General features: G+C 31.9%; 1 protein-coding gene across 1 annotated transcript; it reads right to left on the bottom strand.

The window, feature by feature from the left end:
* Window positions 1-10,689, bottom strand: LOC109800610 (phosphoinositide phosphatase SAC7). Its single transcript, XM_020361395.3, has 21 exons — window positions 10,500-10,689; window positions 10,025-10,190; window positions 9,800-9,883; window positions 9,113-9,240; window positions 8,935-9,026; window positions 7,880-7,937; window positions 7,223-7,279; window positions 7,089-7,122; window positions 6,922-7,002; window positions 5,989-6,095; window positions 4,778-4,864; window positions 4,624-4,701; window positions 4,362-4,432; window positions 4,157-4,255; window positions 3,695-3,794; window positions 3,501-3,609; window positions 3,284-3,356; window positions 2,806-2,899; window positions 2,271-2,363; window positions 1,621-1,687; window positions 1-512 (listed from the first exon to the last, which is right to left on the bottom strand). The coding sequence occupies exons 2-21, from the start codon at window positions 10,170-10,172 to the stop codon at window positions 385-387; spliced, it is 1,788 nt and encodes a 595-aa protein (XP_020216984.1). The 5' UTR covers window positions 10,173-10,190; window positions 10,500-10,689; the 3' UTR covers window positions 1-384.
* Window positions 10,690-16,422: the final 5,733 nt, after the last annotated feature.

Raw genomic sequence — 16,422 nt, forward strand, 5'->3', positions numbered from 1 at the left:
TTATTGCACGAATCAATAATTTTCTTAAAGAATAGAAGAGAATCGCATCGATATGTTTTCTGAGAACCTTAAAATACCTCCATAATCTTGTAAAGACAACGCAAATAGAAACTCAAATATACAAGGAGACGGTGCGTAAGAAACACCGGTGAAATAGCAATCACTTAAATGGACTATGGTATGAATATATATCTGGAAGCTACAATGATTACAAATTAGTAAGAAAGAATAAATATAATAAGCTGCAAGAAGGAGCCTCTCGTAAATGTTGATCGTTAAAGTGACTAGATGTAGAACTAAGGTCTCTGCCGGTGACTCCTGCTGCAGAAGCTGGACACTTCACATAAAAATTTCAATTGCTCAAACTGATTTCTATAGAAGTTTTCACCGGGGATTGTGTAGGCGAGGTCTGTTGCAGAAAACACGACCGTTGGCCCTCACAAATGCTGCTATACCCACACTAATGCCCGCCCACATTAGTGAAAAGAAGAAGTGTCGAAAATCGTATTGAACTGTCGGAATAATGAACAAAATATTTAACACTTAAAACCCATACATTACACACCATATGCAATATACATTACATTAATCCAGCACATGCAGAGACTCATTGGCCTAAAACTAGGCTAGCAAAGTCTGCGTACCAAGACAACAGACAAAATTTCCTTGGACGCTGATCAAATTTCAAAACATAAAATTTCAAGTGCAAGCCTGGGTAGAAATTCTAATGAAGTTTCATCTCACATTTCGCTCTAACTATCAAGAAACCCTGGGCTAGAAAATTGCGCAGCTAATCATCCTACCACTTTAAATAACTGTGATTAAGCCCACTAGTTTGTTTAAAAGATATGACCTAGACGAAGAAATATTTAACCTTCCCAATAAAAAAGATATGACCTAGACTAAGCACACCAAAAAATACTGTTTTATATGAACAGAAAAAGAATGCACAAATTCCCTAGAAAAATTAGGAGATCCAGGACTCTCCCTAGACAGAATACTAACTCACCAGTTGAATAACTCTTACTCTCACCCCTCTTTCTATTTATTGGCAACATGCCTCATTTATTTCTCCTAAGCTCAACTGACTTGGGCCCTCAACTAACAGACCTATTAGAGTCTAATTGAAGTATAGATTAAGAATAACAAAGATTGAAGTAGGTTTTATCTTGAGGGGAAAGGCGTGGAATAGGAAAACTTATTATGAAAAATACTAAAAGGTACAAAAAAATTTCACACAAAAATTCTATGCTATTACCCATCCGTGTTTTTCTGATTATCACTTTTATTTTTAACTTGTTTGATAAATTACACAAAGACACGTGTTTCATTAAATTTTTGTAATGTTTCTTGTACCATCCAACACAGCTTAGTTATCAGCCTATTTAAAGATTATTGTAGTATTAACTAATAAGTTATTAACCTATTTAAGGATTCATGTGTACCGAAGTTCACAGCTTCTACTGAGTGGTTACCCCTCCTATTTTCACTCTCTTCTCTATAAAACTCCCTCCCCCTCAAATTCTTAGTTTAGTCTTCAGGTATATTTGTATCGTATGTTAAACAAACAACAGTCAGAGGAAACCAGTCAGTTAAACAAACAAGCAAAAGTGAACTCACCTTGTCTCAATGACATGGTTGCAAAGAGAAAACCAGTCAACACCAGACCAAAAGCCAGAGGAAATGACTGCAAAATAAATGAGGTAATATTAATATCAATTTGCATTTAACGCAGAGCATTTTATATTAATGAACTGCATACCAGCAAAATATGCAATGCAAAAGAAATCATGTTAATATTCAAATCCAGCAACATAATCACTCAAACATTTCCTTTCTGAATAATCTGGTTGCTCATTTGAATATCAATGGTAATCTTTGAGTTAATAAATAAAGGTTTGAATGACTTGGTAGTTGGTTGCATGTATTTCACGCCTATGGCCCATTGCATCCCACCGCTTTTCTGTAGGGTTAGGACCAACTTTGTGTAAGCCTTAAAAGGAAAACATGTCTCACCAAACAATGAATAAATAAACAAAAGCAGAAAACTTATAATTTCTCCTTTAATTATTTTTTTCTTATGAGACAAGCCATATCCATAAAAATTAGATTCCAATCAATTTAAGTATAAACAGTATGAATTTAGCCATACATCATAGAAGTTAAAATATATTTGTAAATTGTAAAACTTTCTAAAAACTGTTCTTAAACCAAAATAGATTCCTCAAGCTTCATTCAGGAAAAGACTTCCATCTAAAAATTGTACTCACAGCTATAGCTTCAAGGCCTCCTTTCTGAGAAGTGGAAGCTGTATCTCGGCTGACAGAAACTATATAATGTCCTTGCAGGAGATCAATTGCATCCTTCACATAATTAAAAAAATGAACAGCATAAATCAATTGCAAATGAATTCTTAAATTAACCTTTAAAATGATTATTTCAGTCAAGATCTATTCAGCTAGCATTAAAGAATATCGCACAGACCATATTAAGATTATGATCCACAGTAAAATATGTACATGACAACTCAGTATCTCCTGAAGCGTAATTAATAATTATTACACAGCAGTAAAACTCTAAAAAAAACTTTGAATTAGGATGCAGAAGGGAGAAATCAAATATACAAAAGACAGAACCTAGATATGACAATGAGTTATGATCTCCTAGTGAACACCTAAAGATTCTACACAATAGCTAGACTGCCAGAAAGCTAGAGTACCCCATACATAATAATAAATGAGCTACACAATATCACCAAAAAAAATATCTATCACCAAAAAAAAAAAAACAATGAGCTACACAAACCTGCTTTGTTCCATCACAGAAATTATTGTAATAATATCGTAGAAGAGCATTACAACCATCTTGTATAACTCCTTGAACTGTGCGGTGCCCAAATCTGATTCCCACCAAAAAAATTAATTAGGTAAGAAACAGGTTAAATTCAAAATCATGACGAATCTCACCAGAATATCATAAGTTATTAAACCTCAAAGTATCAACATTTGCATAATTATGTTTGTTGTTATTGCTAATTTTTGTGATTCTAGTTGAATGACAGTTGATGAAATTAAACAGGAATAGAAAAAAAGCAAAGACTAACATGGAAAAATCCATTATTCAAAAAAATTGCACAATTACCACAATGGTAAAATGATAAAACCATGAAAGTATGCTAATTTAATTTCAACATAGAAGACCTATATGGGCTCATAATTTCTCGATCTTCTTTTCTGTGAGGAACATGAAAAGCTTTGGAAAGATTCATCCAAAAAAAAATTACCTGACAAAATCTCCTTTAAGAGCAGGAGTTCCAGAGTATTGAGTACTTATATCATCCCCATGATTAGCCCACACTGATCATTAAGAATCAGTCAGAAATCAAGGTTTCAAGTTCTATGAAATAATAAAAATTTGAATGTATTAAATGAAAATAACTACATAATATAACACGTGTGTGTGTGTCAAAGCACATAATCTGAAAATTAAGTATCACTTACAGATCTTAAAGCTTTCATCCAGATTTGGATGTGAACTTATGGTTTCTTCAGCACCAAAGACACCAAGCCTTCTAAGCTGGTATTCCAACATATTCCGGCCAATCATGCTCTGCATGAATATTTCAGCATAAGCAAGCAGGAAAATGATGTCACAAACACAGAGACATGCACATAGCTAAGTGATTTCAACCAACCTGAGTTACATTTGTACGGTCTAGGCAATCAATACAATTGGTCCTAACAACTCCAAGTTGCTCCTTCATTTTCTCTCCCTTCTCATTTAACAGAAGATATCTATAAATCCAAAACAGAATGCAACCCAGGGGTCAGATTTTTAATTTTAAACATCACATTTAGAATTAAATCCAAAATTTTATTATAAAGGGTTAAGGTCATTTTCTGGGGGAGGAGGGGGGAGCTTTGTTAGACAGCTCATGGCATTATGCTTAAAAAATGTCCAAGTTATTATAGCAGATGGTTCCAAATTAAGCAACATAACAAACATAGTAATATACATTATTGACATTTGTTCAAAGACTAGTAGTTTAACAAAAACACCCTGCACTAAAGCAATCAATATAACCGCTAATTAAATTATTAACTAATCTAAAGAAAGTCAATATCAAATAAGCTTAACCAATAAAAAAATTCCATACCCGTTTCTCTCAAGAAAATCTGATATTTGATCATAAAGGATTGAGAGACGATCAAAATGAATGTGCCCACAGACATGGTGAAAATCAAAGTGCAGATATCTACAAAAAAAAAAAAAAAAAAAAAATCAAATATGCATGGGCAACCCAAAAAGCCAAAAAGAATGTATGTATATTGACCTAAAAGTTAATTGAGAGAGATTTATACCTTACATCGTTACTAGCCACATGCTGCATTGTACTACCAAATTTTTCACACAGTCGCCCTTCTCCTCCATGCTGAAAAATACCAAGGAAAAGAGGACTCAAATGTATGCATGCTGATATATAACAATTTCATGCACGTCATCACACATTCTCAGGAGCATGTACAGCATATGTCTAATATTTTGGCTGGTGCAGATAGGTTGCACGCTTGTCAACCATCATATAAGTTTTCTCAATTCATTATGCAATGAAAGAATATTTACCTTGTTAACAAGATCAACAGCCAATACTGCTCCATATTTTTTCCTTAAATCTAAGAAATGCCTCTCTAGGACTCGTGGCTGCATTTTAAGCGAAAAAAATATAAGTGAAATACACAGAACATTATTCATAGGCCTAAAAAATACAACCACTTACAGCTTCCTCAGGTTTCAATAACTCGAACTTTGGTTTGTAAGTTAAGTCAACAATTTGCTGCCAGGGGAGAGGAATAGAACCACGGACCTGCAAAAGCTCAACCAAGATGACTGTGATATGAAATGAAATGCATGTTTAATTGACACAAAACTGGTGGTACATATACAGCTATCATTTATCTCACAAAACTAAAAGCAAGCATCGTTGCTCCTCTTGCCTTGCTTTTATCAAAAGCCATGTACTTCTGGATCATACAATATCATAAGTCACCCATTCTATAATCTAAGATAGTTGCAGTGATCTCCATGAAAAACCCGCTAATTCTAATTTACATCCAATTTCAATTATCACAATCGCTACATTCAAGTAAGTGCCCAGCTCATTTTTTTTTATAAATAAACTAAAATCCTACTAGGATCAAATCTTATTAGAGAGCCCGTATTTTATAATTGAAAAAATACCCAAAGATAGTTATGTCATAATGCTATTTTCTGTTCTTTTTAAAGCTACCAGTCGCTGGATATGGGAATAATTTGGCCTAGCAGGTATACATCAACCCATCATGAAACTAGAAAAGCAAATTTACAAAAATGGAACTTCTAATAAAAAAAAGTAAATGAACAAAATGTGGTGATTCTAACCAAAAATATGGATTTTTTCCTTTAAAAATGTTTTTTTATCAAGACAGTTTTCTGGAAAAAATGTAATTTTCCCAACTGGAAAGGCCATACAACAGTTTTCTGACATCAAAACAAAGATTCTCCACTAGGAAACTCCAGTGACAGAAAAACAGTTGCAAAGAAAAACACAACTGTTTTTTTGGGCATTATTTGGAAACCTGCTCCAGGTATCATTGGCAACAAAACAGGTGTGCTTTTCTGTGAACTGCTTTGGTGTAGTCACTAGCAACATTTTATTATTTGGATATAATTTGTTAATAACAAATGAAAATGGCAATTAATTTTTATATTATCTCCTTCAGCTTTTACTCTCTTACCAAGTATTAAGCAAGCAAACTCAATAATAGATACCAATTGTTTATTAATTATGTTTCTGTAAACATGCTTATAACCACAAAAGGTAATGTTCATTTCAAAACATTGGAAATGCTTTCAGATTAGGATCACTGCTCTCAGGTAAGTCAGCACATTCATATCTTGCATCGAACCCACCACATAACTGGTTCATGTCATACACATGGAAAGCAATACCTGAACAAATGAAGCAGTATACCCATTAAACTGCATAATTTGTTCTGTTTCCACAAAATTGGCAACATAGCCATCAGGATCAGCTCCTCTTCTCCACATCCGAGTTCCTTTCAATAAATGAAATCACATTTGTATCATCAGTTAACTACCCAATAAAAGATGATGACGACCATCTTAAAAATTTAAAGCAACCACAAATGACAATCCTATGTTTTCTCATACAAAAACCTTACAAATTGTAGATGCATAGATGGTACAAATAATTTTAAATCTTAGATATATAGTAAATCAAAGTATTAACATGTTTAATAAATAATTTTCATAAGGATCTTCATCTAGAATGAATTTTTTTCATTTCTCTTCTCAACAATTGTAATTAATAATCTTTTTATCGGTTCATCCAAAGCATAAGATCTGTGGTTTCATCAATATTAATTTTAACTAATTGATAAATAAATGTGGTTTGTGCTCCATTGATTCTAAATGGTACACACTAAAACATTGCTTCCACAGCTCAAGTTAATCTAGTTTGCACATGCAGAGGCATATTCCATTGTATCTATATCTATGGTCAAATACCAAAATAGCCATCATGTTATTAGGTATGGCCTTCATTCACAAATGCCCTAGTCTAAACTGTAAGTAACTAAAACACACTCTCTACCCTCTAACATCCATTTTTACATTTTTAGAGCGATATATTCTAGATCTACATTTTTAGTGCAACTGCAAAAAAATCTCATGATTGCTTTCACTATCACCACCAAACTAACCATTGAACTAATTTCATGGCCTAGAGATCTTGATTCTATAAATGGAAAGAAACATAAATACATTTGATATTTAAAAGTGCACAGACAAGCTGGAAACAACAGCTTTTTTTTTTTTTTATGCATGGAAATGACTAGAAATGTATCCAAAAGCTTTAAATACCATTTCTTCTTGTGCATCTCCTAGCAATCAAAGTGACATCAATAATGTCTATCCCAATGGCTGCTTGAAAGTGATAAAAGCCTATTTACTTGTTAAGGATAACCTTGAAAAGAAACAGTTACATAATTGCACAATAACGTTGCAAATAATTAATCAGATAAGGATACTGCCTTGGACTACAGGGAGCAAGTATGGTTCAAGCTGGAAAGCACAGGATTGCACACCTTATTGGTTAGTAATATAAAAATGCGTAAGTACTGAAGAAATTGAACAGGGAAAAATAAAATTGCCACAAACCTACCTTGTTATCTATGAGCACTTCTAAAATATAATTGTTCCATAGGAATCGAGGCTCTGCCTGTGATCAATAATTTAGTAACATAAGCAGAATAATAGGGCAAACCAGAAAAGTGCAGAAAAAATCAATTCAAAGTGGACATTTGCATAGACATCAGGACTCTGGAGTATCGATTTGGAATAATATTGAGAATAAAAGTATGCTGGGGGTGGGGGGATTAAAAAAATAATAAAATATCTCTAATAATAGCAGGCATGTGGCAAAACAAATCCACTATTAAAGAACAATTAAAGAGTATATAAGTAGAAACAAATCCTCACCTTACAAGTCAGTTTTGTAAGGTTGAGTTAAACTCAAATCCACTATTCTAAGATGGTATTAGAGTTATCCTAGATCATTAAAAATGATCATCTATCCTAGATCATTAAAAAGGGTCACCCACACCATTTATCCACGTACCAAGTCTAATAGTGCTAGATGTGAGAGGATGTATTGGAAAAAATCCAAGTCCCACGTCGATTAAAGATAAGACAATTAAAGAGTATATAAGTGGAGAGCAATTCTCACCTAACAAGCCAGTTTTGTAGGGTTGAGTTAAATTTAAATCCACTATTCTAAAAATATTAGAAGCATGTGGCAAAACAAAAAGGAAATAAATACCTGTCTCCAAAGAGGAAGCAATCTAGACTCATCACCCAGGTCATTCAACCGTTGTGCACTGCAAAACATAATATAATAAAAATATCACAATTTATTTTGATTATATAGATAGATAATATAAATGTAGTCCAAAAATATTTGACTAGGATAATAGTATCAGTAAAGCAACACAATACGTTGTTTAAATAACATCAAAATGACTTGAATCTTAAAAAAATTAGCAACCACAATTTTTTACGGCTATTTTCTAGAAGAAGAAAAAAGTGTCAGAATTCAGTAGTTAGAAGTCCATGACTGCAAAAATTCATCAGAGCAATCAAGCAATCATAATTCTCTTCAACAAAAGGGAGTTGTATGTGATAATCATTTTCTGGGAGAAGCCAACATTTTACTTTCTTTTCATACTAGAAAGTGTAGACAATTTGTATTCAAGATTAAAAATACTTTCCAACATTCATAACTTAGAAGTAATAGTCAATATTACCACTAAACTTATGCCTTTTAATTAAGATTGAAGTGACTGACAGCTCTACAAAAGTTAGATTCCAAAAATTCAAAATAAGTTCATTCCCTTAAAATCATAATATCAATAAAAGTGTATATTAAAATAGATACCCCTTAAATATGTGATTTAGAGGTTTACAACCAATATGGCCAAACATATTCTTATTAAAACATTTCATATCCACACCCCTTATGTAGTGATACCTTTCAAATTATGAATGCCATTATGCAAGCAAAAGCTCTTAAACGAGCACAAATTAATACTTTGGTCATCCAATGTCAGAATGATATAATGCCATCGTAAATGCCATGCAAAAAAGTTGTACATACTTCATATGAAAAAAGGGGGGAAAGTGCATTTTCTATAGGTTTACTGATTGCATGGTTGCACCTACTAATCAAAGGAAGAATGTATGGTTAGTTTCCTCTCTGTTGATAATTATATATGTACATGTGTAAGGTAGCAAATGTTAGAATCAAAATAAAACCATATCATATTTCAGTCATAAATAAAAATGTAAGACTGCCAAAAAATATTCAAAGAACTTCACCTCAGAGTTAAATTAGTTTCATATGAGAAGAACAGACCAGAGGTTTTCTCAGCAACATTAAGCAGCCCAGAAAATTCCATCTCTATTTTCTTCTGCCAAATATGGTACAGCAATTATGAGTTTCAAACTGGTAGTGGACATTAAATGATAGAAATAAGTGGAGCCGTAGCAAACATACCTGTTCAGCAGGGGTAGTTTTAAGAGAATTATCACATGGAAACACCTTCAATCTAGAAACTTTAAAAATTGGATGCCCCAGGTAAGATCCAACACATTCACGCTCAGTTATAACCAGCAAGTATGAACCTGGGGTGATAGAGAAATTTTGCAACAAAATATTTGCTCAAATTGAAGTCTTCCGTTGATAAACAATACAGTGTCTAAATTCTGAAGAAAAGTCCGGTATGTAAACTAGATCTCTAGAAAACCAGATATCAATATCAAAGTAACAAGTATAAGTAATGAAAAAAGAGGGTAATAGGGTGTATGGACTTATTTGTTGCGTAAGCCACAGGGATAAATGAACTAAACAGAATTCATACAAAATGGAAAATAAAGTTACCATGATCCTCAAATCCGCTGCTTTTTGTTAATTCAATAGATAAAGAAATATGAAAAAACAAACATATAATTTACCCCCAACATTGATCGTATTTTTATATTCAAATTTTGCTTTCACTTGTGTTACAAAACCAATCATCATAAATCATTAGTAAAATATCCCAATTCCCAGCTACAATCTCCCTCCAGTCTCCCCCCAAAAATACTTCCAACACACAGGAAATAAAAACTTACGGCAACATACAGTAATCACATATATCTACAATATCAATCATCAAATCACGATGGCTAAGTGATTGCTCACCAGCCAAGAGCCTCAACATCCCAACAACACCGAAAATTGTAAAAATCTTAGGAACTCGAAGCGAGCTGCACTCCGGAACCTCATCTGTCAAAGCAGGGCAACAGAAGAGTAAAACACATAACACAAAATAATAAGGATTGATCATGAATGAATTGCTGAAAAATCACAAGAGGAAAACTACATATGCTAAGAAAAGCACGAAGAGAAGTAACGCAAAGAACTAACCGATGAGCTTCATGGAGCCATCGACTCGACTAACAGCCAAAGAAGAACCAGAAGATCCATCCGTTGGTTCAATCACAAATTGATCCGGAAATTCCCAGAGTCGCATGCGCGTGTACAGCTTCTGCACAGAATCTGCCCTCTCCATCATTATTGAAACTCCAGCTCACTGAAAACAACACACACTCATCATTCACGTAAGCAACTAAACTAAGTAATTAACTACTGCATTCACGAGGAATCATCAATAACCAACGATTCAAATCTCAATTTATCGCTTGAGCTTCCACGCTTTCACGGATCAATTGGAGCGAGAAAACTATGCTCGAATAACTCGCAACTGAAAACTAGCTGAGTTCGATCGAATCCAAATCGAAAAACCAGTTTCCCGCTAAAAGAGTTAAGTGATTCAGTTTCTGGAATTTTATCGCGCTTTCTCGGCGAAGAAAACGAAGAAGGAAATGAGAAATGAGCGTACCTAGTTCGCAAGATCGAAGAACAGACGAAGTGAAGATTAAGATCCAAATTCGCATTCGCGTTGGGCTCTTAATACGTGAAGTGTGCGACTGCAACAACGAAAAAGGAATGTGCACCAACGTGCTATATTCCTTTTTTTTTCTTTTTAAAGCTAACGGCGTGTTTGGAAACTTCGGTATGGAACAGGATTGCAATGGGCCAAATATTTGTTCGGATTCGGGGTGTCCAAATGCGGCTTTAGGACTGAAACTTGGACCGGTTCCGCGGAAATGGTGCCGGAGGGAGTGTGTTATCCGTACACGTGGAGGTCTATTAGAGGTCTGTGAGACCGTGACCTACTACCATGGCGAACCCTGTGACGTGGTCAATAAACGAGCACGTATGTGTGTCGCTATCAGATCATCCTAGCCGTTTGATCTGAATACTTGACTCTCAGATGGACAGTCCACAAATATGGTCGCACCTTTAAATATTTTGCTTTGGTAAATTTTGCACTGATAAAAATTCCTTTCAAAAATTATAATTAAACTATGAAACTATTTGGTTATTTTAAACTATGAACTATTTGGTTTTCTTAAACTCCTGTAGACAATTATATTGTAAAAATGAAAATATTTCACCACTTTCACATCTTTACATTAAAATATACGATTTAACTTAATATCGCTAACATAAAATATCTTATATAATATTTAAGTATTATACTGTCCTTTTTTTTTATTAAAGTCTATAAAAGATTAAAATTTTCTCTTTTAGAATAATTGAATATTATATTATTACTTTTCTATAATATATTATATTAAATTATATAATCCAAAGTATTAAATTTAATATCATTAAATAATATTATAAAAAAATTTAAATATTTTTAATTAAAAACTTAAATATGTTTTAAATTTTAAAAAAATATTTTTCTTTTTGTAAAAGAAAATTATTTTTTATTTTTTAAAATTTACAACTATTACTTTTAATTATATTATTATGTAATTATTTTTAACTATTTCTTTATTAAAAGGTAAGGTGATTATATTATATATATTCTACGTCTATTAATCATTCATTTGAGTTTGTGATACCCTTAAAAAAATTTATAAATCTTTCAAATAAATATTACTTATATACTTTAAATTATCATTAAAGACAAAAAATAATAATTTTAAATTTTACATAAATGAAAAATAAAGAAAAAGGGAATAAGATAAAAATTTATTCATTTTACAAGAATCAAAAATAATAGTTTGTGCCCAAAGTGTGTGGGTGTCCTCCAAAGTCCCACATCGGGTAGTTTGTGTTGTGCCCAAAGTGTGTGGGTATCCTCCAAAGTCCCACATTGGGTAGTTTGAAGAAGGGAAGTGGTAGACTACTACTATAAATAAGGGGTGATAGTTTTGAGTCTACTCACCGCAACAACATTGGTTCCAATGGGTATATTGGGGACTTGGGTAGTTGTGTGTCATGAGAGGGTTTCCAAGTTTTGCCAGAAAACTTGTGTATGAAGGTTTCCAAGTTTTTCCATAAAACTTGTGGATGAGGGGGTTTGCAATTTTGTCCTTGTAAAAATTGCAAGTGGAGAGAAATAAAATAATTTGTTGAGTTTGTTTTTCTCTTATTGTGTGTGCTTCCGCTGTTTGAAGGCTTCTTTTCCCAACAGTGGTATCAGAGCCGATGGTTTGATCGGGTGACCAGCTTGATGGTGGAGCAGTGTACCAGGGAGGAAGAGAAGCAGTGTACCGAGGAGGTCATATGGAGGAGGGTTTCCAAGTTTCGCCATAAAACTTGTGAGAATGAGGGTTTCCAAGTTTCGCCAGAAAAACTTGTGTGAAGGGGTTTTCAAGTTTCGCCAGAAAAACTTGTGAAGAGAGGGTTTCCAAGTTTCGCCAGAAAAACTTGTGATAAGGGGTTTCTAAGTTTCGCCATAAAACTTGTGGGAAAGGGTTTCCAAGTTTCGCCAGAAAAACTTGTGAGAAGGGGTTTCCAAGTTTTGCCAAAAAAATTTGTGAAAGGAGGGTTTTCAAGTTTCGCCAGAAAAACTTGTGAAGATATGGTTTTCAAGTTTCGCCAGAAAAACTTGTGAGGAGATGGTTTTCAAGTTTTGCCAGAAAAACTTGTGAATGAGGGTTTCTAAACTTTGCCAGAAAACTTGTGAATGATGATGGATTAATGTGAGACTTTGGATGAAGGGAGGATATGTTGTGCCCAAAGTGTGTGGGTGTCCTCCAAAGTCCCACATCGGGTAGTTTGTGTTGTGCCCAAAGTGTGTGGGTATCCTACAAAGTCCCACATTGGGTAGTTTGAAGAAGGGAAGTGGTAGACTACTACTATAAATAAGGGGTGATAATTTTGAGTCTACTCACCACAACAACATTGGTTCCAATGGGTATATTGGGGACTTGGGTAGTTGTGTGTCATGAGAGGGTTTCCAAGTTTTGCCATAAAACTTTTTTCCAGAAAACTTGTGAATGAAAGGGTTTGTAATTTTGTCCTTGTAAAAATTGCAAGTGGAGAGAAATAAAATAATCTGTTGAGTTTGTTTTTCTCTTGTTGTGTGTGCTTCCGCTGTTTGAAGGCTTCTTTTCCCAACACTTTTTTCACACACTTCATTTCCTTTCTTCTTCTTCTTTTTTTTTTCTAGTTTTCACATGTACCGCATTACCTTTTCTCTATCCCTACTTATTTCGGCAGGTAGTTTTAATTCTTTTAGTTTTACCTTACTTTCTTCCTTCCTCCTCTTTTAGTTTACTCACTATTATCTTTTCCCTCCGTATTTTTAGTTTTCACACGTGCTTAGAATGAAGAACAAGTTTTTGACAACAATATAGGTATATGTGACTTTCTCAATAATGTCAAAAGTGTCAAGCTAAATGTGCATTTTTACTTTGAGTACTTCCCCCATTTACACGTTTAACAAACACAACATAAAACAATTTTAATATTTCATAAAGTACTTTTCGAAATAGTAAAGTTAATGTTACCGAAAACATGTTTCAAAATTGAGTTTTTAACATACTTTTGGAAAGTTTTTTTCGAAACATTAAATTTAGTATTTCAAAAAGTACATTCTGAAATAGTAAAATGTTCCATAAAGTACTTTTTGGAAGTATATTATTTTACTCAATTTCATAAAATATATTTTGAAACACTAAATTTATTATTCTAAAAAGAACTTTTCGAAATTATTTAAAATAATACACTTTTGAAAAGTACTTTCCAGAATAGTAATTTTACTATTTTGAAAAGTACTCTAAAATAGTGAAAATGTATTTTTCATAACACTAGCTTAATGTTAAGATTTTTGGAGGAGTGAAAAGAGAGGAAGTATTGGAAGAAAAAAAATGTATGTCTAATTTGGTAAAAATTGTTGAGGAAGTCATACGTAACTACAATGTTGTCATATACCAATTCTACAGTCTGCTAAAAAGTGAAAGAAATGAGAGAAAAAAAAAAGAATAACATAAAAATCAAGAGAACTAAAACTACATACTAAAATATGTAGGGAATTGAAGGAAGAAAAAATGGTGCATGTGAAAACTAAAACAAAGAAGGAAGGAAATGTGTGAAAAAGAAAAAAAAAAAAGTAATAAATTGAAAGTTAAAAGTGTAAAATTAAAAATTAAAGAATAAAAAAAATATAAATATTTTAAAAATTTCTTTTAAAAAAAAAGTGTACTCATAAAAAAAAAAGTGTATATATCATAAGCCTATAAGGCACATTCATTTATTTTGTAGTCCAACTTGGCCTACTGACCAGTTGGGCCAAACTAGCAAATTGCTTCATTTAATTTTTTCTATATTTATTTAAAATTTAACTTATAAAGAAAAATAATAATACTGGGTCAGATAGGTCCAATATTTCAGGCCTAGAAATTATAGGTTCGGCCTGGCCGATTAGTTCTCATGAACAAAACCAAATTGAACCAATTTTTTTTCTTCTGAAATTCAGCCTAGATTGTCGTGCACCGTTCTACATTTAGCACTTATAATATTAAATGTACTTAAAATTATATAAAAAATATATGTAAATGATGTATCTATTAGTAGCAATAAATAGTAAAGTTAATTGCATAGTAGCATTAAATATTATGTTCATTAAATATAGTCTCAAAAAATTAAATTAATATATTAAATATTATACCTATTAAATACAATACATTAACTATTTTTTATTAAATGTGATAAAATTAAATATTAATTACTTTGAGAAGCTGCTTTGAATAGCTTTTAAAGAAAAAAATGTAATTATAAATATAGTTTAAAATAATTATATAATTATAACCAAATAGAAAAAGAGTTTAACTAATTAATATACACTGAGTGTAATTTTTTTTTAACACAAACATCTTATATGAATTGATCATTCTTGTGAATGATGTGACCATAGTGAGTTAGCTAGATGTTTGTGTGAAAAAAAAAATTACGCTAACAATACATATAAATTAAATTAAAAAATAAAATGTTCTACTCTATAAACTTTCACTTTATATAAATACAGAATTTGAGTATGTTTAGAATAATTTTTTTTATTTTTTTTTATATTAATTATTTTATTAGTTTATAAATTTGTTTGACTAAAACTGAAGTATTTGGTAAACAACTTTATCCAACTAAATCATAATGATTTTTAAAACACTACTTATAGTAACGTGTAAACTTACAACTTTTTTTTTTTTACCCTTATATATATATTACTTTAATATTTTTTTATTTTACCGCCTAATCAATTTAGAAAAATTCCCCATGTCATATATTTATAATAACTATGTCTAATGTATTATTATTTCATCCCATCTTAATATTTATTAGAATTATTTTAATTAGGATGTGATAACATGTAATGATGTGTTTCTTTATCAGTGTGTTTAAGAATGATAGCATCAGTAGAATTATATTAAATATATGTATGGATAAATAAGTAACAAGATGATAACCATTATCGTTTTTATGAGGACTTACCAAGTTACCATGTATTCATATTATGTAGAAATATAATGGTTTAATTCGCATCTCTTCATTTAGTTAATTATGTTTATTCAAATCATATATATTTTTAAGAATCACAATCATTCAAGTCATATCTTTTTATGAAGAGTCATTAATATTCAAGAGATACTCTTTTATCAAGAGTCACATTATTCATGACATATCCTTTTAGGAAGAGTTGTAATATTTTTTTATTAAGGTTCCATTCAATTATAAGCTACATCTTCATGTATATTTACCATATGTCAAACATTAATTTATTATTACACATTATGAATATTTCAAGACACGCATTAAGGTACATTCAACTAATATTTCAATAAACCAATATAAGACCAACATTTAGCAATACAATTTCTACCATTATGTAAATGGGTTTGAATATTTCTAGGTTGTACACTTGTTAATGGTATCTTATTATAAGTAAAATAAAAACATAATACATCAGTCATATGTCTAACAAAAAAAAACATAATAAATTTGAGGAACATAGACAAAAGGTTAATGAATAATCTTCGCAAACACTATACTAAATGCTGATGATGAATGGAAATGACAAATGCAAGAAAGTTGGCTATGGATAAAGGTTGGAGTTGATAACGGAACAATGAGATGTTTCGACAGGAAAAGTCTATATTTATTTATCATATTTGTACTCTCCTATAAGTTTATCTTCATGTAATTGGATTTTGGACAACTTCATATAGATTCATTTGAGTACTTTCTTTGATGTAATTCGGTACTTACCTCATGTTCTCCATCTTTTATAAATACCTACAACCTGTATTTTATATATATATTACATGAACGCATGCAAATACACATAAGAACTAAGAAGTTGAACCAACTAGCAGCGTTCATGTACATGTATCTCTCAACATCTCAAACTCAATTGTTTATAACGCATTCCTCTCCAGCACCCATAGAACAACAATGCAAGCAACAAC

Source organism: Cajanus cajan, chromosome 11, assembly GCF_000230855.2.
Source record: "Cajanus cajan strain Asha chromosome 11, NIPB_CcT2T_4, whole genome shotgun sequence".
In the NCBI taxonomy this organism is placed as follows: Eukaryota; Viridiplantae; Streptophyta; class Magnoliopsida; order Fabales; family Fabaceae; genus Cajanus; species Cajanus cajan.

Bases quoted from the DNA above. Each gene is read 5' to 3' on its own strand.
- LOC109800610 (XM_020361395.3), bottom strand. From the start codon at position 10,172: ATGATGGAGAGGGCAGATTCTGTGCAGAAGCTGTACACGCGCATGCGA. The intron at 9,027-9,112 runs GTATGTTTGCTA...CATATTTGGCAG, and splicing joins AAACTACCCCTGCTGAACAG to AAGAAAATAGAGATGGAATT. The intron at 513-1,620 runs GTGAGTTCACTT...TTATTCCGACAG, and splicing joins AACCATGTCATTGAGACAAG to TTCAATACGATTTTCGACAC.